General features: G+C 36.8%; 1 protein-coding gene across 2 annotated transcripts; it reads left to right on the plus strand.

The window, feature by feature from the left end:
• Window positions 1–11,531: 11,531 nt before the first annotated feature.
• LOC104898820 (probable E3 ubiquitin-protein ligase ARI2) lies at window positions 11,532–24,280 on the plus strand. Of its 2 annotated transcripts, none has more exons than XM_010685930.4 (7): window positions 11,532–11,939; window positions 12,351–12,383; window positions 12,471–12,744; window positions 15,235–15,715; window positions 22,141–22,689; window positions 22,856–23,007; window positions 23,814–24,280. In XM_010685930.4, exons 1-7 carry the CDS (start codon window positions 11,802–11,804, stop codon window positions 24,023–24,025), a joined length of 1,839 nt encoding a protein of 612 aa, XP_010684232.2. In that variant the 5' UTR covers window positions 11,532–11,801; the 3' UTR covers window positions 24,026–24,280. The 2 variants fall into 2 exon arrangements, with proteins under 2 accessions (XP_010684232.2, XP_010684240.2); XM_010685938.4 differs by having other exon boundaries at window positions 23,737–23,957.
• The last annotated feature ends 58 nt before the right edge of the window (window positions 24,281–24,338 follow it).

The raw sequence follows: 24,338 nt of genomic DNA on the forward strand, positions 1-24,338 counted from the left end.
CTTGCTTTGATCGAACACAAATTAAGAACCAAACAAAATACATTAACAATATTAGTGTCAGGTCAAAGAAGAATAGCTGTAAGCAATATCAGTTGCGCAAATAAGCTTCCCATTCAATCTCTTACCTACACCCTGTCTTGCTAAGACAAGGGTTCTTGAATAAAATGTCTGCAGAAACTATTGACAAGTGACAACCCCCAATTATTTAAAAGCATTGCTAAGATGGGCAATTTTACAAGTAAATAATTAAGAAAGACTAATTTAAGAACAACAGTTTCTTACCAAACATAAGATACAAAGAGAAATTTGGTTTGTTGTTTCAGGTTGACCATATTCATGTACTATTAATAGATGTGTTATGGCTAGCAATTCTTGTCATGCCTTTTAGTTCACATGGTTTTGCTCGGGCATGATAAGAAATACAGCATGCACTGATATGCAACTTTAGCAATAGATCAAAAACAAACAATACCAGTTGATTTGGTAGCTGGAAAGCAGAACTAATGTGTTTAAGCATCCCCCATTGTCTAATTCATAGTACTTCACAACAACAAGAAATTTGTATATAAATAAAATATATAAAATGACCACATTTGATCCCTCTTCTCATTTTGGCAACTGATAATCTGTTACATAGTACTTGAACTGTCATGCGCTAGGAAATTTTATCATAAATATGTTTTTCTCTTATAGAGTATTAGCATATAGTAATGGCTAGTGCTATAATCATGTTAAGCTCTAATTAAGTAAAATGGGAAACACGAGTGATCCCAAGTCTACAGCCAATTTCCACATCAAATGGGCAACAAAAATATGAGAAAACTTCAAGAGCCCATTTTCCACATTATAGTGAGATATTTGTATGTAAGCAACCTCAGCCAATCCTCTGTAGAATTCATTTCTGCTCGTTTCAAATTTCAATGCACTGACAGCAATCAGTCAACCCCATCTTCTGTAACTGAGTTTCCTAGAAGCTCAATCACTATTAAGTGGTATTAGGATCTTCTCCACTACTTTTACTCCATTTCTATCTTCAAACCAAAGCATCTAGCAAGCAAAATATCCCCAAAAACCCCCTGGCCCTAATATACCTCGAGCATTCTCTAGCATTGATCTAAGAAATGGTCAGTTCCTATCAAGGAACCCAAAAACCCTGTGGAATTAGTCTACTAACTGTGTTAGTAAAGCCTGTTAGCTCTAAGAAGTGCACAGCCCCCTCCCCTGCACCCTTCCTACTGCACAGCCCCCTCCCCTCCCCTGCACACAGCACTGCACAGCCCCCTCCCCTGCACCCTTCCCACTGCACAACCCCCTCCCCTCCCCACTTCCCACTGCACAGCCCCCTCCACTCCCCTCCCCTGCACACAGCACTGCACAGCCCCCTCCCCTCCCTGCATACTTCCTCACTCCTGCCCCTCCAAAACAGCACAACAAACTTATTTGTGCTTGACTACTAGATAAACTTACAAATCATTGAAAAGTTTGTTTGGGGGGATGCTATTATCACATATTTTTATTTATACTTAAAATTAAAGTAATTTTTAATGACACTTGAAATTCAAAGTCTTATTAAAGGAGAAAAAACATTAGCTTGTTTTTATTTTATCTCATTTACCTTAACAACCAGCCCCTTTCACAGCCAATAAAACCCACAACATTCACCCCATAAAACCACTTCATTTCCACTAGAATACCCTCTAAACATCTACAATAATAACACCAATTATACAGCAGCAAATATCACCCCAAAACCTGCAACGACACCAATGTATTACCTCCAAAACCAGCAGCAAAAAGCAGTGGCAAACCACCCCTAAGCAACCCTTAAACTTACCCCTAAACAACCTCGAATATTTCTATTATTATGAAAGATAAGTACTTACTTTAAGCCGAAGAACCATCACTCGAGGAATCATTATCTTCAAACGTATCCAGCCCAAAAGTTTGCAGTATACGCTTGAACTTGTTCTCCCAAACCTTATTGTTTGCAGCAATTTTCCGATTTACCTCATTCCTGGTATAAAAATCATTAAAAACCTTTAAAATACAAACTTTCTGAAATTCCAGCATTTATAAAAATTTATAAATCTTCTGAAAATACATTTAATGCATATAAAAATCATATTCTAATCAAAACTCATATTTATACTTTAAATATATAGTTTCTAGTGATTTAAAACCCTAAAAACCATATTTTTCACAATAAAACTGAAAACAATAAATCTGAAATTATTATTTTTATACATATGAAAACCGAAAATATATTGTTCATATAAAATAATAATTTAAAATCATAAACATGCAAATAACAATAAAATAATGTAAAAATTAATACTTTAATGGAATCTTAGAGAAGAAGAAAAGAAAACAACCACAACAAAGAGGAGGAAAGAGGCGCCGGCAGCCTGTGGCAGCAGCAAGGGTGGCGGCAGCAAGAATCTTGGCTTCAAGAAAATATTTGTGACGTTTCTTGTTCAACAAGAAACGTTACTTAGCGAAGAAGAAACGATTTTTGAGAGGAATATGAACTCACGGCACAAAGGAAGAGGAGAGAGAGAATGTCGAGTGAGAGGAGGAAAAATATGAATAGCGTGATGTATATAAAATAATTGGGTTGGATAAAATAATTGGGTTTTAGGATATTTACAAAAAAACTAATCCTTTTAGGTTTAGGAGAAGAGATAAGATTTAAAAAGATTTGATGACTAATAAGATGATCAACTTAGGACTTTAATCATCAATAGGACTCTTTTCCTTTTTATCCTTTTAGGAGTTTCGATTCCATTAAACTTCTTTTTAAATAAATACTTTTAATACTTAAAGCTTTTATTAAGACATGCTTAATTAAAACATTTTCAATTTTATTAAGCTATGAAAATATTTTTAGTTGACTTTTAAAAATAGTCAACCCTTTTAAAAGTAAATCATTTTCCAAACTCATTTGGATTTAAATATAACTACATAAATACTTTAATATATTTTGAAAATCCTTTAAAAATGTGGGGGATTACAGTCTACCCCCCTTAAAAGAAGTTTCGTCCCGAAACTTAACACAAAACCCTCGTACTTTCAAAAGTTTGAACTAAACATTTCGAAAACTTTTGGAGAAAAGGTAGTGCCTCTCGTGCACTTTCCCATTTTTAAAACACTTGTGTTACTTATGAACAATTTCCTTATGCGGAGACTACTTCTTTTGCACTTAACATGTGCAAATTGCCCAACATAGGCATACATATGCATGAAAATCTCATAAAATACACAAAAGCGCGAAATTTATCGCATTCTACCCCCCTTAAAGAAAACGAGTTACGCCCTCGTAACTCACCTCAAGGAATAGGTCTGGATACTTTTTCTTATATCCTCTTCGGCTTCCCACGTTGCCTCTTCTGACTCGTGGTTAGACCAAAGAACTTTGACAATATGAACATCCTTGTTACGCGTACTACGCACTTTCCTGTCGAGAATCTTGACAGGTCTTTCCTCATAAGTGAGGCTACTATCTATCTGAACTCTTTCAGGCTCTAACACGTGGCGCTCATCAGGGATATAGCGCTTCAGTTGGGATATATGAAACACATCATGCATCTTTTCAAACTCCATTGGCAATGCCAATCTATAAGCTACTTTCCCAATGCGCTCCAAATCTCATATGGGCCTACATATTTAGCACTCAGCTTGCCCTTTTTCCCAAATCTCATAACGCCTTTGGTGGGTGATACTTTCAGGAATACTTTATCACCTACAGCGAACTCATCTTCGCGCCGTTTTAAGTCTGCATAACTCTTCTGCCTATCTTGCGCAGCTTGAATTCGAGCCTGAATCAATCTAACATTCTTGACGGTCTCCTCAATAAATTCCGTCCCCAACACTATATTCTCACTATAGTCATTCCAGCAAATGGGACTTCTACACTTCCGTCCATATAACGCCTCAAAAGGTGCCATCTTTATACTCGCATGGTAACTATTGTTATAGGAAAACTCAATCAAATCTAATTGGTCCTCCCAACTTCCTTGAAAATCTATAGCACAAGCTCGCAACATATCCTCCATAGTTTGGTTAGTCCTCTCAGTCTGACCATCGGTCGCAGGGTGAAAGGCGGTACTCATCTTTAATGTTGTCCCAAGGTTTGATTGGACCTTTTTCCAAAACTTAGATAGAAATCTAGAGTCACGATCCGAGATAATGTCCTTTGGAACTCCGTGCAATCTCACTACATGCTTGATATAGGTTGTAGGAGTTGCTTCTTCTTCCATGTCTCCTTAATAGGTATGAAAACAGCGGACTTGGTCAGTCTATCCACTATAACCCAAATGGTATCATTTCCACTCCTCGACTTGGGTAAGGCAGTCACAAAGTCCATAGAAATCGAATCCCACTTCCATCCAGGAACCTCTAGTGGTTGGACTTTCCCCATGGGTCTCTTATGGTCTATCTTCACTTTCTGACAGGTTAGACACTTAGACACATATTCAGCTACTTCTCGCTTCATGTTCGGCCACCAATAAATCACCTTAAGATCCTTATACAACTTGTCACCCCCAGGGTGCACAGAATACAGATTATTATGCCCCTCATCCATAAGACGTCTCTTAAGGTCATTGCACTTCTGTGGTACACACCATCTCCCTTTAAACCTTAGACTCCCATCATCATGAATCTTGAAGTCTACTTCCTTACCTTGCTTCATTTTCTCTTTAATCTTATCTAGATGCTCATCCCCGACTTGACCCTCAATGATCTCATCGAAAACTGACACTCCCAAAGAAAGATTACTAAGTCTAGCCTTCACTTTCCCCAGGATTTAAAATTTCTAGGTTCAACCTTTGCATATCTCTACACAACTCCTCAGGGACTATCAAAGCACTCAAGCTATGACTCGATTTTCGACTCAAGGCATCAGAACCACATTTGCTTTCCCCTCATGATACTGGATGTCTAGATCATAATCCTTAATCAACTCTAGCCATCTTCTTTGCCTCATATTCAAGTCTTTTTGGGTAAATATGTACTTCAAGCTCTTATGGTCGTAAATATCTTGCAAGTTGCTCCATAAAGATAATGTCTCCAAATCTTCAATGCAAACACTATGGCAGCTAACTCTAGATCATGGGTAGGGTAATTAGCCTCATAAGGTTTCAATTGACGCGACGCATAAGCTATTACCTTACCATTTGTTGCAACACACAACCCAAACCATTCTTTGAAGCATCACTATAGACCTCAAATCCCTCATTCCCATCAGGTAGGGTTAAGACAGGTGCAGTGGTTAAACGATCCTTCAAGATCTGAAAAGCTTCCTCACACTTCTCATTCCACTCAAACTTGGACTCCTTTTTCATCAAATTAGTCATAGGTCTTGCTATCTTCGAGAAATCTCTCACAAATCTCCTATAATAGCCAGCTAAACCCAAGAAACTCCTAATGTCAGACACACTCTTTGGAGTTGGCCACTCACTCACAGCTTGAATCTTAGCAGGATCTACAGAGACTCCTTCCTTAGACACAAAATGACCCAAGAATGCTACTTTCTCCAAACGAAACTCACACTTAGAGAACTTGGCATATAGTTGGTTCTTCCTCAAGGTTTCCAAGATAGTCCTCAAATGTTCATCATGCTCGGTTTCATTCCTCGAATATATCAAAATGTCATCAATGAAAACCACTAGAACTTATCTAAAAACTCATGAAAGATTCTATTCATCAAGTCCATAAATATAGCAGGAGCATTTGTTAACCCAAATGGCATTACAGTGAACTCGTAGTGACCATAACGCGTTCTAAAGGCAGTCTTAGGTACATCCTTATCAGCTACCCTCAATTGGTGATATCCTGAACGTAAGTCAATCTTCGAGAACACACTAGCTCCATTTAACTGATCGAATAGGTCATCTATTCTAGGCAAAGGGTACTTGTTCTTAATGGTAACATTGTTCAACTCCCTATAGTCTATACATAATCTCATACTCCCATCCTTTTTCTTTACGAACAAAACAGGAGCTCCCCAAGGCGACGCGCTAGGTCTGATATAACATTTATCTAAGAGTTCTTGCAATTGCGTCTTTAACTCACTCATCTCAGGAGGTGCCATTCTATAAGGTGCCTTAGATATAGGTGCGGTTCCAGGAACTAAGTCTATGGTAAACTCAACAGCTCTTGCAGGCGACATACCTGAAATTTCACTCGGAAATACGTCCATAAACTCATTCACTATTGGAATATCCTCAAGTTTTGACTCGACTTACTTTACTCACATCTTGCACACTACAGAAAAACAGCTCACACCCCTTTCTCATCAACTTCTGCACTTGCAGAGCAGAGATCACTCCAAAGTTCTTAGGTTTCCCAAATCGTCTATATGAGGTAAATTTTCCCGAAGGGTTTCTCAATACTACTTTTTGAACTTCACAATCGATCCTGGCCTTGTAATGACTCAACCAGTTCATCCCAAGAATCACATCTAAATCTCCTAAGTTAAACTCGATAAACTCGGATGGAAAGACACTCCCTCCTATCTTCAAAGGTAAGTTCTTAAACAACTTGGCACACCTTATGATTTCTCCAATAGGTATGCTAATAGGCAAATCAAGCACTTCAAAATCTACTAAACCCCAATTGAATTTTCCTCAGTCAAGCCTTGCTCAAATAACAGCCTTTAACTCCTCAATGCGCTATTACCTCAAGTGCAAACTAGACAATGCTATAACTTGCTATAATACTTAGAGATGGTCATACTTCTCATCCTAAGGTTGATGAACTCTTGAGCTTTTAGTTTCCTCATAAAAGTAGGGTAAAACTTTTCTCTTAAAGCAGCAATAAAGGATTCCCAATTAAATTCTTCCATAATACTGAGTCTAGTCTCATTCTCTTTCTACTATAAGTCAGTCTCATCTTTCAGATATAGCATAACTTGACCTACTTTCACACTCTCAGGACAGTTCACAGCCCCAAAAATCTTTTAAAACGCCCTAATCTGACTCTCTAAGAGGATAGGGTCAGCTTACCCCTTAAGGTATGGCGGTTTAATCTTAGCTAGTCTCTCAAACATGTCCCAGCAAAATCGGGATTCTCAGGTCTCTTTTGAGTCAATTTCTTTGCTAATAGGCGAATAGCAGAAGATAAGGCATCATCATTGTTTGACGCTCTACTTCGCAACTGAAATCTACGTAACTCTATTTTGGGTTCCAGCATAACTTACTGTCCTCTAATAAGGCAATAATTGATTTGATCATTAAAGATCGCATCAACAAACAATTTCACTAAGTTCCAACATGAAGTGTTCTCTAATAATCACATAATCGTTCATGTAAAATATATTCACATCAACGTGCAAGTAGAAACAAGCAAGCAAGAATATAATCACATGATCAAAAGAATAAAAAAAATATTCCCATCACGTGCCCAGAATAAATTCTTACTCACTCATATAAAGAAATAATAACTTCTATTCCTCAATCGATAATAAGAATATTTTTCCAATCCAAAATAACCAACTTATTCCTCAATAATATAAAGAATACTCAATAAGGAAATTTAAACCATTATAGCTTGACTACTTTCCAACAACTAATCTTAAAGCATAAATAAATACTCTATAGAGTTACATTATCATTCATATCCTTATTTCCTTTATACGGAGTAAACATTTCATCTCCAAAGTCTTCACTATAATAATAGTAGTAACAATAATAGCTTGAGTTCCTAGATCTAGTAGATCTTCAAATACTTTTGGATTGATGTCCATTTCATCCATCTCTAAAACACTCACATCGCTTAGATAAAGTCTCCAAATAACATTGTAGATGTCCTTTCAGGTTTGCACTCTAGTACAATCAAACTCTTGAATTACTTCATATATCGCTAACAGGGATACCTACTTTTAACCCATAATGCATAATGATCTCCAGGCTAATGTAACTATAACTTTGAGGCTCATGACATCGAACATTCTCATCATCACTCAATATAATTAGGTTATGATGGCTTCCTATCTATTAACTTTGCCTGACAATTCTATTAACTTGTCTGGCAGACATGGTTAGGGATCTACAACAAATAAACCATAATGGTTTAGCACTCTCTCTAACGTGTTCCCACTAAAAAATCATAAGGGTAAACAAAACAAAGGCATGTAAACATAACACTTTGCAGGCAAGAAAATATAACAGTTAGCAGGGAAGAAAAACATTCATGCATCGTTAGCAGGGAAGAAAAAATAATAATGCACTTATTTGCAGGGAAGAAAATAATGATGATGCTGAACTAACTTCTCAATGCAGACATATAATGTTTCTATCTTATATGCCCTTCTTATACTACCCATTCTCACAATGCAATACTATACCTTAAAGGCATGAAAACTAATGCAGACACTTTTTATAAATAACATCACTTTTGTGAAAAAAATTCGGACCCCAAGGTTACACGAAAAATTTCACTCGAAAAGAAAATATATATTTTTTTTTTGCGGACTCAACAAATTTTCGGAAAAAAAAAAATTTCGAACTCGTAAAATTTTCGGGAAAAATTTCGAACCTCGAATTTCCGTGAAAGGAAATTTTCGGTGCATATCAAGAAAATTTTGGTTCTTAAAAAAAAAATTTATGAAACCTAGGAGCAATACTAAGGTTTCCTTCAAATAACCAATAAGCTAGGTAACTTAAGAAGCTAAAGTCACTTAAAAATAATGAAAGTTTAATACATAAAAACGATTTTAAAGACGTTTAAAAGGGTTTGGGACGTTTTTAAAGTTGCTGTAAATTTTTAGTTCAAAGTATTTACTTTGTTATTTTATTTTCTAGGCGGAGAATTCATAGTAGGGGACTTTTAGATCGAAAAAGTGGCCTACCGTTTCGTTTACACAAGGTACGTACATAGTCTACGTGCTATATGGTTTAGAAACATGCCTTAGGGATGTTTTTATTTATTAGTATCATGTATAGGACCTTGTTGTTCATATATATGAGTTACTGAAATTGTTTTACATGATATTTTGCCTATGTGCTACATGTAAACTAGAAGTAGTTATGAATATGTATGTTTGTATGGAAGTTTGATGCAAGCAGATAAGTTCAGTTCATGTATTAATTCGTGAGTGAATTAATGTAAGTAAGTTGAATCATGTGTTACATAGATTCATGAGTTTCATTTATTTATCTTATAAGAACCGTGGATCTTATTTGGTAAATATGAGTTATACCTATATAAAGGTACAGTTTACTGTTGGCTAGGTTCAACAGGCAAGTTAGTAAAGAATAAAAGAAGTTAAAAGAGTCTTGAATGGTAAGTTGTGAACACTTGTTGATTCTAAGATTAAAAACGAGTTTTGTGATGTTATGTGATTATTAGTTGTGAGTGTTATGTGCTTGGTTGGTGTCAACACAAGTATAAAATGAATGCAACGTAAAGTGAAACGAGAATAGTGTTATATGCTTATTATTATTTATTTCTACAAGTTGTGTTGTAGTATCATGCTTAGGATTATTTATGTCTGATATGTAGTACTCAGCTTTGCTGATTACGTGCTTGTTTGTGTGTGTGATCATGGCTTTGCCTATTGATCCTGTGATGATCCTTCTGGTGAGCAGAGTCAGTATTGCATTGACATTACAGGTTTGCAGATGCATCACATTGGGAATCTGGAATGGAGAGGCTTATACTTAGCATAGTTTAAGTTGTTTTCGTAGGGACATCTTTACTTAAGTTTGAGGTTTTTAGTTGGTGTGTTTTAGTTTCCAAACAGTTGTCATTTATTTCATAAGTTTAATAAAGTTGATTTTATTTTAGTAAATTGTTTTCCGCTGCAAAATTCTGAGTAAGCCGAAACGTTATCACACGGGCGATAATGCCTGGGTAATTCTCTAGATTGTTATAAAAGTATTTTCCAGAAAGAGAGAATTATCGGGGTGTTACATAATCAAACGAGTAACCTCATTTAATCAAACGTGTAACCCCAAAGGTTCACAAAAGTAATCACATTTGCTTATAAGAGTAATCACATTTATTTATAGGAGTGACACCCTTTTATTGTTAAAAAGTAACCACATACTCATAGAAAGTAACTCCATTTGGTCGTAAGAGTAACTCCATATGTTCATAAGAGTAACTCTATTTATTTATAAGTGTTTGTGCATAAGGGTCAACTTCAAAATGTCATATCTCAAAGCACACTTAATATTTTTGGAATATTCAAGTTGGAGATGAAAAATTGGCTCGATAGCTTTCCAACCCTTGGTCAAAAGCTTGATTCTAATGAGAAATGAGTGAGATATGACCATTTGAAAAATCAGCTGACGGACTAATAAGTAATAACGTGTCGCGGGGCCAGTGTAACTTTCTGCTGTGTGGCTGGCCGCATATAAGAATTTGTGAAAAATGGTAGAGGGACGGGGGTACGTAAATATACTCATTTGCTAAACGTCGCCCTGGATTTTCCTACTAACGCCCTGTATTTTAGTACACAAATACATGAGTTGTATTTTAATACTTTCACTCCCTCACTCTCCCACTCCCACTCTCCTTCACTCTCTTGACCCTCCCTCACTTCTCACTCTCTCTCTCCATCTCCACTCTCTCTCCATCTCCAAAGAGTATCAATGAAGTTCTCCGGCGAACGGCGGCAGTGATTGGCGGCGGCGCGAATTCCGGCAACACGGCGACAGTGACTGGCGGCGGCGCATTTCCGGCCTCCGGCAAAACCTTCGCGAACATCCAGGCGTGGCGGCAGCGAGTTTCACGGCAAGCATTTCAGGCCTCCAGTTTTTTTCTAAATTTTTTTTGAATTTTTTTTAAGGAGGCGTCCACCATGGACGCCCCACCACCGGTGGAGGCGCCCATGACAGGCGCTCCACCACATGGTGAGGCGCCTGCCATGGGCGCCTCCACCGGTGGTGGGGCGTCCATGGTGGACGCCTCTTTTTTTTTTGAATTTTAAAAAAAATAAATTAAGGGGACGTCCACCATGGACGGCCCACCACCGGTGGAGGCGCCCAAGGCAGACGCCTCACCATGTGGTGGAGCGCCTGCCATGGGCGCCTCCACCGGTGGTGGGGCGTCCATGGTGGACGCCCCCTTAATTTTTGTTTTTAAAAAAATTCACTGTAATTTGAAAAAAAAAACAGAGAGGAAGAAGATGGGAAAAAAGTAGGATGAGAGAGAGAAAGAAATTAGGATTCATGGCAGATTTTTAAAATATAAATTAGGACGCTAGATAAAAATATAAATTGATGATGGGTCGAAAATTTTCTTCTGCTTCGTAATACTGTGTTAGAAGTCACAACACAATCAACTCCATGGCAAAAATTAACTTGTTTTTTTAAACTTTCTTTTTTAATTGTTTTATAAACATGGCAGATTTATAAACATGGCAGAAAAAATCTGAAAAAATTAAGGTGAGTCAAGGGAGGAGAGAGAGAAAGAAATACAAATATATAAATACGGTATAAAAATACCGTATTTAGGGCACTACTAGGAAAAACTAGGGCGTTGTTTAGCAAAGCCCTAAATATATCCCATAAAAATTTAATAAAAAAGAAACAGCTTTTCCCCCTCCCTCCTTCCCCCAAAATCCCCACCCTTGTCCTCTCGCTTTTGGGGTTTTTGCTTCGAGTGAAAATTCTCTCTCTTCGTCTCTTCTGTAAAATTAGCGTCAATCGCTGTCGAAAATCCTTCTGATCTTTCCCCTAACTTAAAATTCTCTCTCATCTTCGAGTTTTGATCCTCAATTTCATTTTCTACACTTCACTTTTGCTTTTGCTCCCATATTCTTCAGTTGATTCTGGCATTAAATTTGGGGGTAATTGATGGAGGATTATGCGGATAGCGACAATGAATTTTACTATAATGAGGAAGAAGAAGATGATGATGATAACTCATTGAATTCAATTCAAGACGTAAATAATCATGTCTTCTTCAGCCATCCGAGTGGTTCCTCCATCAAGGTTTTTTTTTCCTTTCAATTGTCTATTTTTTGTTAGGGTTAATTTTTATTTATTTGTCGTACTTTGTAGTTATAATTTGGCAGTAGGGTTTAAGTGTTAGTCTTTTTGGTGCGTTTTGATTCAAATTAGAGATAGATTGAGGATTTAATGTAATGCATATAATGTAATTTAGAGGTTTTGATATTGGATTATGTTAATTCTTGAACTAATGGTTTTAAAGGGTAGACAAATTTGTCACATGAGTACTTTATTAGTCTTTTTAGCTAAGGGTGGTTTTTGGTTAAAAAAAACCGAGGTTTTACTTCGTGTAGTAGGTTCTCCTCAGCTTTTTAGTCAATGTATTAACCTAAGTTCGGGATTATGTGTTTCTTTACTGACTTTCAGATTTTTTATTGGTTTGATATATTCTAGGTGATCACAAAGGAGTCACTTCGAGTGGCACAGGTCAATAATTTCTCATTGTCTCCTTTTTCAATTCTTTATGTGGCGTTACCCACTTCATGGTGTAATGGGTTCTGTTATTTGTTGCAGAAAGAAGACTTGCACAGAATAATGGATTTGCTATCGTTGAAGGAACATCATGCAAGAACCCTTCTTATACATTATCGTTGGGATGTTGAAAAGATATTGGCAGTGCTAGTGGAAAGAGGAAAAGACCACTTGTATGTGGATGCTGGTGTCAGAGTCACAGATAATGCTAATCCCTGTTCGTCGTCTTCTTTTCTTGTGTGTGACATTTGTATAGAAGAACGACCTGCCAATAAATTTACAACCATGGACTGCGGCCACTACTTTTGTAATGATTGTAAGTCTCTTTTCTGAATGAAACTATGTGGAGCTTATGCTCAATTATTCTTTTGAGTAGGGAATTAGGGATGACATTTTTTTTCGAATTTGATCCGAGTTCGACTTGATCTGGAGAAAGAAATCTGATGTGAATCAGAAAAGTGAAAAATCCGATTCTTTGCACTATTAAAAAGATTAAGAAAACTATAGTACCCCCATCCCATTTTAGTTGTAATTTGGATGTCCCAACAAAGTTTTCAATAATATATGATATTTTTTATTTAGTTATTTTCATCCCTAAACATGACAACTAATATGGGGCCGAGCAAGTATGATTATCTTCTTAAACTTTAATTTTAGTGGTCTTAAGTGGTAATATTGTTTGAGTCGCCCTTAAATTCTAGTAAATGTAATTCGATTTGTATCTGAGAAATAAATTGAGTCCAAATCCAATTTTTTAAAAATTTGAGTCCACATAGAGGTTGGTTGGATATGGAGTTTGGATAAACCAATCTGACACATTGTCATTCCCATTCATGAGCAAATGTTGCTTTTGCATGTGTAAGTATACCATAGTTTGCTGAAGTATATCACTCGAGAGGTTTTTGTCAACTTCATAGATGATAATTGAACTAACTTTTTGATTACGAAGGAGGTGGATAGACAATATTTAATGGATTACTCAAAAGTTGGCACCTTTTGTCTTCTAGGATGCCAGCCTCCGTTGTCACCAATTAGCTTCTCTCATCTTTATTTATATAGCTATGGCCATATGCCCTTTCCAAAATGTATTTTTCCTAAATTTATAAAGTGCTTGCTTCAAATTTCTCCTAATTGTGCTATTTGCTTTATTACAACTCCAGCATGAGTAGAAAATCACCTCAATAAAATGACCGTCGGACTTCATGGTGCTAGAACACTCCGGAATCTATTATGAAAAACTTTAATTTTCTGTTGGAGATAGTTGCTAGAAGAGATTGCTATGTTTACCTCATGTTCTTGCAGGCTTAGTTCTCTTGGATCAACTTATCTGAGTATGTGAGAACCCATCTGTTGGATGTGTCTCTATCCTCAGACGGAGTTGTGTATGAAACTGGTGTCAAACTCAAGCTAGTGGGTGGCGAGTGTGGGGGTGAGGATATGCTGGTGTTTAGTGTTTATTGTGGTGATCAAGGATGGTCATGGTGTAGAAGAGTTTGGGGTTTCCAAATCCCAAGGGTGATGTCGGAGGGGTTGGGGCTTGATTAGGATTGAGAGGTCTGGGGTAATTTGAGAACTGGAAGAAGGGGAAAATATGAAACACACAAGTCACAATAGCCAAAAACTACATAAGGGAAACGAGTAGGACGGTCTTTGTGAGACAGAAGAAAGTATACAAGAAAGCTGGCACATATAGTGGAGGAGTTTTAGTGCTTGTCAACTTGTATGAATATTACCTCTCTATTTGTTGGAATATGGATAAGATTTTTTAAATTGCAATTATTGTGCTAATATTTGCCATCCTACTTAACCTTTCTTGTATATTGCTCTTTTCTCAGCTAAGTGGTAGATTTTAATGCAGAATGAAAGTTAATTTGTGACACTCCCTTCAGCATGTGTTGAACATATATTGATCAAGTAAGGTGGAGAAACAGTCATGGGTAGGATTCAAGATAACCCCAATCTTTTTCTTATATCCTTAACGGCCCGTTTGGTAGTTGGTCATAAATGGTGGTAATGGGAATGAATTTGTGTGTAAATTTGTGAAAAATATCATTGTCCATTACCATGGTATTGCTAACTTATCCTAAAGTGTCCACTTTCCTTCTTGAATTTTCATTCCCATCCAATACCACCTTGTAGGGTGGTAATGAGTGGTAATGAAAATTGCTTCCCCTTGGAGACAAAAACACAAGTTTAGGGGTGAGATTGCTTGTCCATGGAGAAAAAAATGCCTCCCCATGGAGATTTTAAGGGTGCTTCCCTAATAAAATTACACTTAAAATCCATTCCCATTACCGCAATTTATTAACGACTACCAAACGGGCCGTAAATATATATAGTAAGAGCCTAAGGGATGGGAATTTTTTGGTGGGGGAGGGGGAACGGTGTCTCTTAGTTTGCAAATTATGCAATGAAAGAATGAATGTATGGCAATAGGTTTTTTCTAAGAAACCTTTACATATGTGCTCAAGTCGCCTTCTGTCTGGTGAACTTGTGATTATTTAGGTAATGCGAATGAGGTTAATGGAGGGAGGTGAGTAAATATTACTCAGTTTGTTTGGAAGACGCAGTAATGGAGAGAGTTGGTGTGCCATGATCTCTCTTTCTCGTATTTTAACTCTCAACTGTGGAATATGAGTGATTTGACTCATTGACTGGATATCATTGTGATCATGTAGAACTTTTATTTCCTTAATGTTCCTATATATTTGTTGGAGCCAATCTATAATACTGAACCTTCTTCCGAAGTTAGATGTACCAAACTAATATAACTTGTATGTTTCTATTATTGTCTTTAAATAACTAGGTTGGACAGAGCATTTTATTGTCAGAATCAATGAAGGTCAGAGTCGACGTGTTAGATGCATGGCACATAAATGCAATGCGATATGTGATGATGGAAAAATAAGAAATTTGGTTAGCATGAGGGATTCTGCTGCGGCTGAAAAATTTGACCGCTTCCTTCTGGAGTCCTACATAGAGGATAACAAAAGGGTGAAGTGGTGCCCAAGTGTTCCCCATTGTGGAAATGCTATACGTGTTGAGGAGAATGATTTTTTTGAGGTTGAATGTACATGCGGTCATCAATTCTGCTTTAGCTGTTCATGTGAAGCTCACTCTCCTTGTTCTTGTCTAATGTGGAAGCTTTGGGCGAAGAAATGCCAGGATGAATCAGAGACTGTTAATTGGATCACCAGCCACACTAAGCCTTGTCCTAAATGTCACAAACCTGTGGAGAAGAATGGAGGATGCAATCTTGTTGTTTGTGTTTGCAGCCAAGCATTCTGGTAAGCACTTGTCTGTGCATTCTGCTAATGAGTTATATGGATCTTATTTTGAACCACATTTCTCGTGCTCTCATGCTTTTTAAAAAATATAATATCTTGACTTAGCATAACAAAATTTATACTCCATTTCCATAATATAATACTTTTTAGGTTGTTTATTTCTCCCCTAAAGAAAAAAGGTTTTTCATATCTAGCAAATTCTATCTTTCTCTTATCCAAAGCTCTATATATGTATCTTAATCTCTATAAAACTCTATTTCCTAAGGAGCAAATTTTTTTTTGGTGACATGACACACTATGGTGGCCTGCCCTATGTTCTCGAAAACATCATCCTTCATATATAAAGGGCGAAAGGGAAAACAAATTGATTTGATGGTATCAATGTAGAGCTATGCAAACATTTTTGATGCATTATGAACATATATAATAGACTAACTTTATGGGACAAGAGGGAGGGTGTGGGTGCACTGATGTTTTTCTTGACATCACCAAATTTATGTGTGACTTTAGTTCTCAAATCGTGCCTACTCGCAAGAAAAACGTTGATGCACAAAAAATTGCATCTACTTTCGTACCAGCTCCTTATGATAGGTTCAGAGATGCCTGCTCCTTGAGCTGCTTCCAGTGAGGTGTGAGACTTAGTGTCTTGCCTGACCTTTGTAGAGATACACATGAGAGAAGACATCTGAGTTGAAAACAGTGCAAGTCCCAAACTTCTTCAGATTAAATTTCACCTAATTTTTAACATTTAAATTCGAGAAAAATTTCTCAATTATTTGCATGATATTACTTCAACCATAATTCGAAACCCTACTCTAGAAAAAAATTCCTCATCCGTGATTTTGGTACCCATTAACCCATTGGATGTTATTGGTGGTTGCGGGTTATGTCATAGATTGCCGGTGAGCCATCTCAAGTGATTTCCTCTGTTACTCATCGTAAATCAAGTGTTTTCTCTCTCTTCAGTTTGTTTTTCTGTTACAGTTATCACCCTTCTCTCTTCATTTTTTCTTTTCCTCTTTGATCTGAAAGTTTCAGCTCTCGTTCTCTCTCTCTCTCTTCCCCTTTCCCTTCCCCTTCTTCGACATGTGCCTGTCAAAATTAAGTGTGTGAGTGACAGTGTATATGTATGCGTGAGCATGCATCTTTTTGTGTGTGTCTATGTCTTGTATGTTGTGGGCGTATTGTCTCGAATGAGAAAACTTACATGACATGTGTAATCTCTGAAACAGTGCACCCTAAAACTGCTCTTTTTTAAATGAAAAAAATAAGGAGAAATTAACGCTAATAATTCAAACTATTAGTGGCTTCTCAAAGTAATCCTCACTATCTAGTAATGCATAATAATACTATGAATTGGCTTACTTCTTGAATTCACCATTGTGACCGGTGGCCTTTTTTAGTGACTCAAAAACCCTCTCTCATTACCTCTACTCTTTCTGTTTTAGCACCATCAACACCCTATCAGAACCCAAACCTCCATCCACCACACTAACAGAGCACCATATCTCTCCCACCTATGAGCCCATCTTTTTCCCTTTCTCCCTCCCAGCCACCCATCATCAAACACAATAAGGAGCAACGCATCAGCTACTATTGCAGAAGCATCAAACAGCAGCAGAGCAGAGAAAGGGAACGCCAGTGGTAGAAACCGTAACCAGCAGCCGGCAGCTGGAACAACTGAGGAGGTAGAATTTGAGTGCTAATGGTGGAGTTTTGGGTTTGCTAGAAAAGGACACTTTAAGGTGAATACCACGGCAAAAAAGGTTTCTATGTCAGTTTGTTTCGGGATTGCTGCTTACAGATAGGGTAAATTTCATCTCTATGATTTTATTCTTCCACTGGTGCTCTGATTTTTTAGGCTGCAAAATTAGCTTGATCCAAATTTTGTTAAATGCAAAGGCTATTCAAGTTAACCTAATTACTAGTTTCTACTGTATTGCTCCTTGTGCATGGGTTTGCTTGACAGTTTCTTGGCTGTTTCTGGAATTTCCAATTTTGAGATAGTGAAGAGGAGGTTTTGAGTTTGATGTTATCAATTTCCATACTAATACTCTCATTGACTTTGGTTTGAAGTTGGCTGTTCTTCTTGTTTCGGAGATTTTTGTGTTGACTATGGATGTGGCTGGTGCAGTGAAGGATTGGTTGTTAGTGGCCCTTCTTTGGTCTCTGATTAAGGACACTCTTACTTTTGTGAAGTTGTTGGCATATGTTTATCAGTGTATGTTAGCTTTTCTGGCTGTTTGTATCATACTTATGATGAGTGCCAGAACTTGAAAGTGAATGGGAGACGCAGTGGGTTGGTTCAAAGAGGAAGGAGAGTGGGGCGTCTGCTTGTGGTAGCTAGAAAAGGAAGAAGAGGAGGGCAGTGATATTAGGGCTAGAGAAGGTAGAAGGGAAGATGCGGGGCGACTGTTTGTGGCTGGAGTCCAGTTACGAAGAAAGCGTTCTGTACATTCTGCTGTGGTTCAATGGAAAAGCAATTCATTCTTTGGCCTATCCATTTCTTTTTTCTTTTGAGGATAACTAGCCAGTAATCCGGAGCCTATTCTTTGGAGTTTGGCCTCTTTGTTTCTCCCAACAAAGTGCTGTTGCATCGACATAATTACACTAACATTATAATCCTAAGTCGTTTGGTTGAAGAATATAGATGAAACAGAGCTTATTAATCAGGAAGTTCGTATAATTTCGTGAAAAGCTACACTAATCTATTTGAACAACACAAAACTGTATGTTATGGTATGAAAGTAGTTTGGATCAACTCTAAAAATAAAATGACGGAATAAAGAAATTTGAACTGTAAAGGTATGCCAAAACAGGTTTGAAATTCTTCATCTATTCAAACAGAATGCTAGGAAGAGAAGTTCTGGGGTCATGGCCTGAGGAAGGCAGATGGGGAGTAGAGGGAGGATGTTATTCTAAAGAAATAAATAAAATTTGGCTCAATTTGATCGTGACATGTTGGCATTATAACCAGTTTACAAGAAACTACGACCCTCTAATATAGGGTGATCCAATAGTTGGGATAATTTGTGACTTAGTTGGGGTTTATCAGCATTAGTTTTCCCTTCGCAATTGTGTATGTTTATTGTCTCAAATCTCATTTGAGAAAGCAAATATTAAATTGATATGCCTAAATTTTACAAGATTTCACCAAAAAAACTACCTTTTTTTATGTGCTTATCGTAGTTGTCTTGCCTCCCCGTTCTTCAATTTGTTAACTACTTTCCCTATTGTAGACACCAAACAGTAAGGCTCCTAACAGTATCTTTATAAACAGTTCCTATTTATGTTGTCGGACTCAGCTAATCATCAGGTGAACTTGTGTCCACCCAAGACAGCAGAGATGGGGGTACAAAATTTTTGTCATTACTCCATCTCACCATCAATGAAGTTAGTATGCAACTTGTGTTATGTGGACTCGAAAATTCTGTAAGCCATGCACTAAGAAATAGAAGGCGATATACTTTCAGATCCGGGGGTCTGATAAGAAAACCATTAATCTTCCAATTGAAGGTCAAACTTACGATATCAAGTAGCAAGGGGTAAGGGTTTTTGGTCTTGGTGGTTGGTCGAGTAAGATGTTATGGTCTATGCTCTAGTTTCCTACTTTGGCGGCAGCTCACATGGTTGTCCATTTGTTTGTTTTACTCGATCATTATATCTTCTCTCTCCTTGGTGTAGGGTTGAGCTCTACTGTTTCCCCTTTCCTCTCTTCTTTTAGTTGCTATTTTATTGATACTCAGGAAGGATTGAGGAGACTGGTCAAACAGTAACTGGGATAGGAATATTTCTCCTGGGTTTTTGGTACTCCTTTCATTCCAAAGACATTAAGGGGGTTCATTTATTTGACTCTTTGGAAAGAGAGAAAAAGTTGTTTAGAAACACAAGTGTAATATGATGTACCAAGTGGGGTGACGGAGGGGACAAGATGGAAAAAGTTCACCAATGAAGAATAAAGCAAAATATGGTAGAACTTTATGGAACAGACTAAAATGGATCAAGGGAAGGTCTTTGGGAAGTTGGGGAGTATCGTACTTATTTGTGTTCCTCACTACAAATTACCAACTCACATGATCTCCTTTCGATTGCTCCAATACACTTTTTTTTTAATTCACACTAGAAATAGTAGAAGAGTATATTTTATTGCTACATATCCATACCAAAAATAAAAAATAAAAATTGGACAAAATAATTTATTATGGAAAGATGTATATTATAATTTCATATTTTAGTCGCCGTTTCTCCCTACCTGTGTCTAAATCTCAGAAAGAGTCCTCATGTCTTACAATATCGGGCACTGCTGAGCTCAATGTCGGACTCTTACCCGTGTCTAACCCTCTTAGTCAAGTTTAGGTAACATAGGGATCTAATTGCTGCCTCCTTCTGGTATTGCAATATTTTTGTCTTTGTGAGACGAAAATATCGATAGAGACAGAATCAACTTCAACTTGCCAAAGGCTTCACCTTCGTTTGACTGATTTGTCTCTTGTCCTAGGCCACAGGCTATGAGAACGTTGTTTGGGGAAGTTGCAGACTGATTGAACTACATATACTCTAACGGCCCGTTTGGTAGTTGGTCATAAATGGTGGTAATGAGAATGAATTTGTGTGTAAATTTGTGAAAAATATCATTGTTCATTCCCATGGTAATGCTAATTTATCCTAAAGTGTCCACTTTCCTTCTTGAATTTTCATTCCCATCCAATACCACCTTTGTAGGTGGTAATGAGTGGTAATGAAAATTGCTTCCTCTTGGAGACAAAAACACATGTTTAGGGGTGAGATTGCTTGCCCATAGAGAAAAATTGCCTCCCCATAGAGATTTTAAGGATGCTTCCCTAATAAAATTACACTTAAAATTCATTCCCATTACCGCAATTTATTAACGACTACCAAACGGGCCGTAAGGAGTGATAAGGTGGGAATGCAAAAAAAAAAAGTGCTCGTACTCTGATTCCAGAATTGCAGAAAATTGAATGATGTCTGGTTTGCCGTAATAGCATGTCAAAATTGTAGAATAAACTGACAATAATCATGTTTTGAAGTTATTGCTTGTGTGAACTGTTTTCGTCTCTCAAATACACTCCTTTTCATTCTTTGAGTTACTCCCGCCGTTCGTTTTTGCATAGTTTTCAATGACAATGTTTGAGCAACAATATCTTGAAATATGCATCATAAAAAATGAGAAAATTTAAGAATTTGGAACTTTATGTTGAGACAAATCTAACAAGATCCCACATGTATGTTATGTTGAGATCAATATAACAAGATCCCACGTGATCAAAGTTTCTCTCTTTAAATGGAATATTGCAAATAGGAACATGAAATAGGAATGGAGTGAGTCAATAAATTTAAATTAATGAAAATTAGGGTGTTATCATTGAAAATGGAAAATTGACCTAGAGGAATTGGCCAAAATTCATTTTTTTAATAGGCGCAAAGAGAAATTAGGACATCCTTCTCTCAAGGGAGAATTGACCAACATTCATATCCTTAATTTATGTTTATAATTAATCCAAGAGTAAATAAAAATGACTTGGGTCTGGTAACGTATCTTTAAATGTATAATATACTATATCTTCAAAGACATAATTGATTTCAAAAGTTTTGCCAAAAAAGAAAAATACAGATTTTTTAATTACTAATACCTTTTCCACAACTATAAATTTGTATATTATACTTTTGGAAATTTTTATTGTCAAGATTATTTATATATGAACTTTTAAATTAATATTTTATGTTTCTAATACTCATCTAACTTCTGATTGGAAGTTGATTTATATTCCAGTGTGATAAAGGGCAATATTTTTTTCCCCTCCAATCTCTTTGATTTGTTCCTATATATCAAACTTGCAGTTACTAGCTCATTTATTCCTAGATTTGCACAGTAGTTTGGCTTCACAGCCTATTTAAAAATTTGTGTAAAACTACCAGCTTGATTAACCTCATTGACATGTTCCATTTTCTGCTAGTCCCATTGCAAGTTATTTGATCATTTAAAGTTCTAGGATTGAACTTTTATCTTATAGAAGTTGACTCAGCGGCACACGTGGCAGTTTATATGCACAAAAATGCTGTCATGTTGATTTGTTGACAATGCAAGTGTTGATGTCACCTGTGAATATTTATAATACTTCCTCCGTTTTTTTTAGATGTTACACTTTTCAAATCACGGACTTCTAGGTAATTTTTGAAGAGGAGAGAGATAGAGATAATGAAAAACAAAAGGGTCCCATGTGAACATGTGATAGGAGAGAGATAGAGAGAAGTTATTACCCAAAATAGAAGTGTAACATCTAATTTAAAACTTCCTAAAATAGAAAGTGTAAATCTAAAAAAAACGGAGGAAGTATGCAAATTGCAATCCACCTGGAGCACTTTATACTTCTTATGTGAATTAATGTTCTATCTGGCCTTCGCAGTTGGCTTTGTGGTGGAGCGACAGGTCGAGAGCATACATGGTCTTCTATTGCCGGTCACAGTTGTGGGAGATTCAAAGAAGATGATCTTAATAAAACTGAGCGTGCAAAGAAGGACTGGTGGCGTTATATTCACTATCATAACCGCTATAAAGCTCACACAGATTCATATAAGCTTGAAGCTAAGCTGAAGGAAACTATACAGCAGAAGATAACAAGTTTGGAAGACAGGGAAACAACATCTAAGGATTTCAGCTGGGTCACAAATGGGCTCTGCAGATTGTTTAGGTCCAGGCGTATTTTGTCATATTCGTACCCGTTCGCTTATTACATGTTTGGTGTTGAGCTGTTTCCTGATGAATTGACAATGGAGGAAAGGGAGATAAAAAAGAATTTGTTTGAAGACCAGCAACAGCAACTGGAGGCCAATGTTGAGAAACTCTCGTTGTGTCTGGAGGAGCCATTTCATACTTTTGAAGATGACAAGGTTATGGAAACAAGAATGCGGATCATAACAATGACGAACATAGTAGACAACTTATGCAGGAAAATGTGGGTACAGCAACAAGTTTTATATTACATTTTACTAGCAAATGCGTTTCCTTTTTGTTCTGTGATGCTTTTTGTAGTGTGTGAAAGAACGGTCCTTGTGATCAATATTTTTGTGTTGAAATGTTGGTTGGATATTTTTGCTTATGTTATTGTGCACTTTATGCAGGTACGAATGCATTGAGAATGATCTTTTAGAATCCCTCCAGCACACAACCCACAAAATAGCCCCGTATAGGTCGAAGGGTGTGGAGAAAGCATCACAGCTTTCTGATGGGCAGATCCAGAACTATACTTGTGATAAATATTCCGGCTCAAATGGTATGGACTCTTAACTTTTTAAGATAGTTGATTTTGTTTATGAAACTAAATTAAACCAGTTCACTGTATTGTTTGTGATAGTTAGATCTATCAAGTTTTTGCCCTACCCTTATATCTGACCTGAAGGTGTCTGGAGATTTAGGAAATCAATTAAGCATAAACCTTTTAAGATTACTCGAAATTGAAAATGTCTGGTATAGAAGTCTTGTCTATTTCTGTATCCTAGAACAATGATTTAGTGATATTATTATATCATGTTAATAATTAGAGGTGAAAGCACAAGTTTTACATGATGTGTTTTAGTTTCTGTTACAACGTTTAATATCTGTCACGGCACAGAGTAAATTTATTTTATGATATTTACTTTGATTTCTTATCTTGTGTTAAGTTATCTTTCTATTTCTGTTTTCTTTTTTAATATATAGTTTTCATGAGGTAGATTTCGTGCCATTGTGATTCTTAAACCTTATTACAGCTTGCAGATGAATTTTTAAGTACATAAGGAATAGATTACTCATCTACTACAAAAAATTGATGAGTAATTATGAGACAAGTAAAAGGCGGTATGGATCTTTTTAGTTAATCTGAACCCACAAGCTCTTATTAGGATGGACCTACTTGATGCTTAAATTTGTCTGGGCGATATCCTCATTAAATTTGAATCAGTCAACCTGTACTTTTACCTAGACCTGTTTGACGGGTCCAGTTATAACATCTTTTGGCTTTCAGTTATTTTAATGAAGAGAATGTCAAGATAGAATAAAGCCAATTGGTCTTTCGAAAGCTACTGATACATACATATATAGGAGTGAGGGGGTCAAATGAGCCATCTACGAGCTTGATTCTGAATCAAAATGAAAGTGGATGCTCTTCCAGAAAACGTGCGAGAGCAGAGTCTTCTAGCTTGGGTCCCAGTCAAGTTGAGAGTGGATACTCCTCCAGCAAACATGCTAATGCAGATATTGGGGACAGATTTTTTGATTTGAACTTGCCTGCTGATATGATAAACAACAGCTGAATTATTCATATCTAACGTCATTGGTTTTTGATATAACCCATAGCCTGGAGTGTGCAACCGCTGATTCTGATGCCTTGGTATATACTCGCAATAACAAATTACGTTTTGGAGTTCAATGTTATTAACCCCTTTTTTGGTGCTAGATGAAGTCTACTATGTACAGGGCCTTTGAGCTAAGTATCCAGGAATTATCAAATTATGTAAAGTTTAACAAGTACTTAATGCAAATATGTCGTTAATTTTTAGCCTTCCAAATTTTTGTCTTTACATTTATAATGGATCTGTCATAAGTTGTGGCCTAAAACTGGTATAG

Source organism: Beta vulgaris, chromosome 1 (assembly GCF_026745355.1).
Source record: "Beta vulgaris subsp. vulgaris cultivar EL10 chromosome 1, EL10.2, whole genome shotgun sequence".
In the NCBI taxonomy this organism is placed as follows: Eukaryota; Viridiplantae; Streptophyta; class Magnoliopsida; order Caryophyllales; family Amaranthaceae; genus Beta; species Beta vulgaris.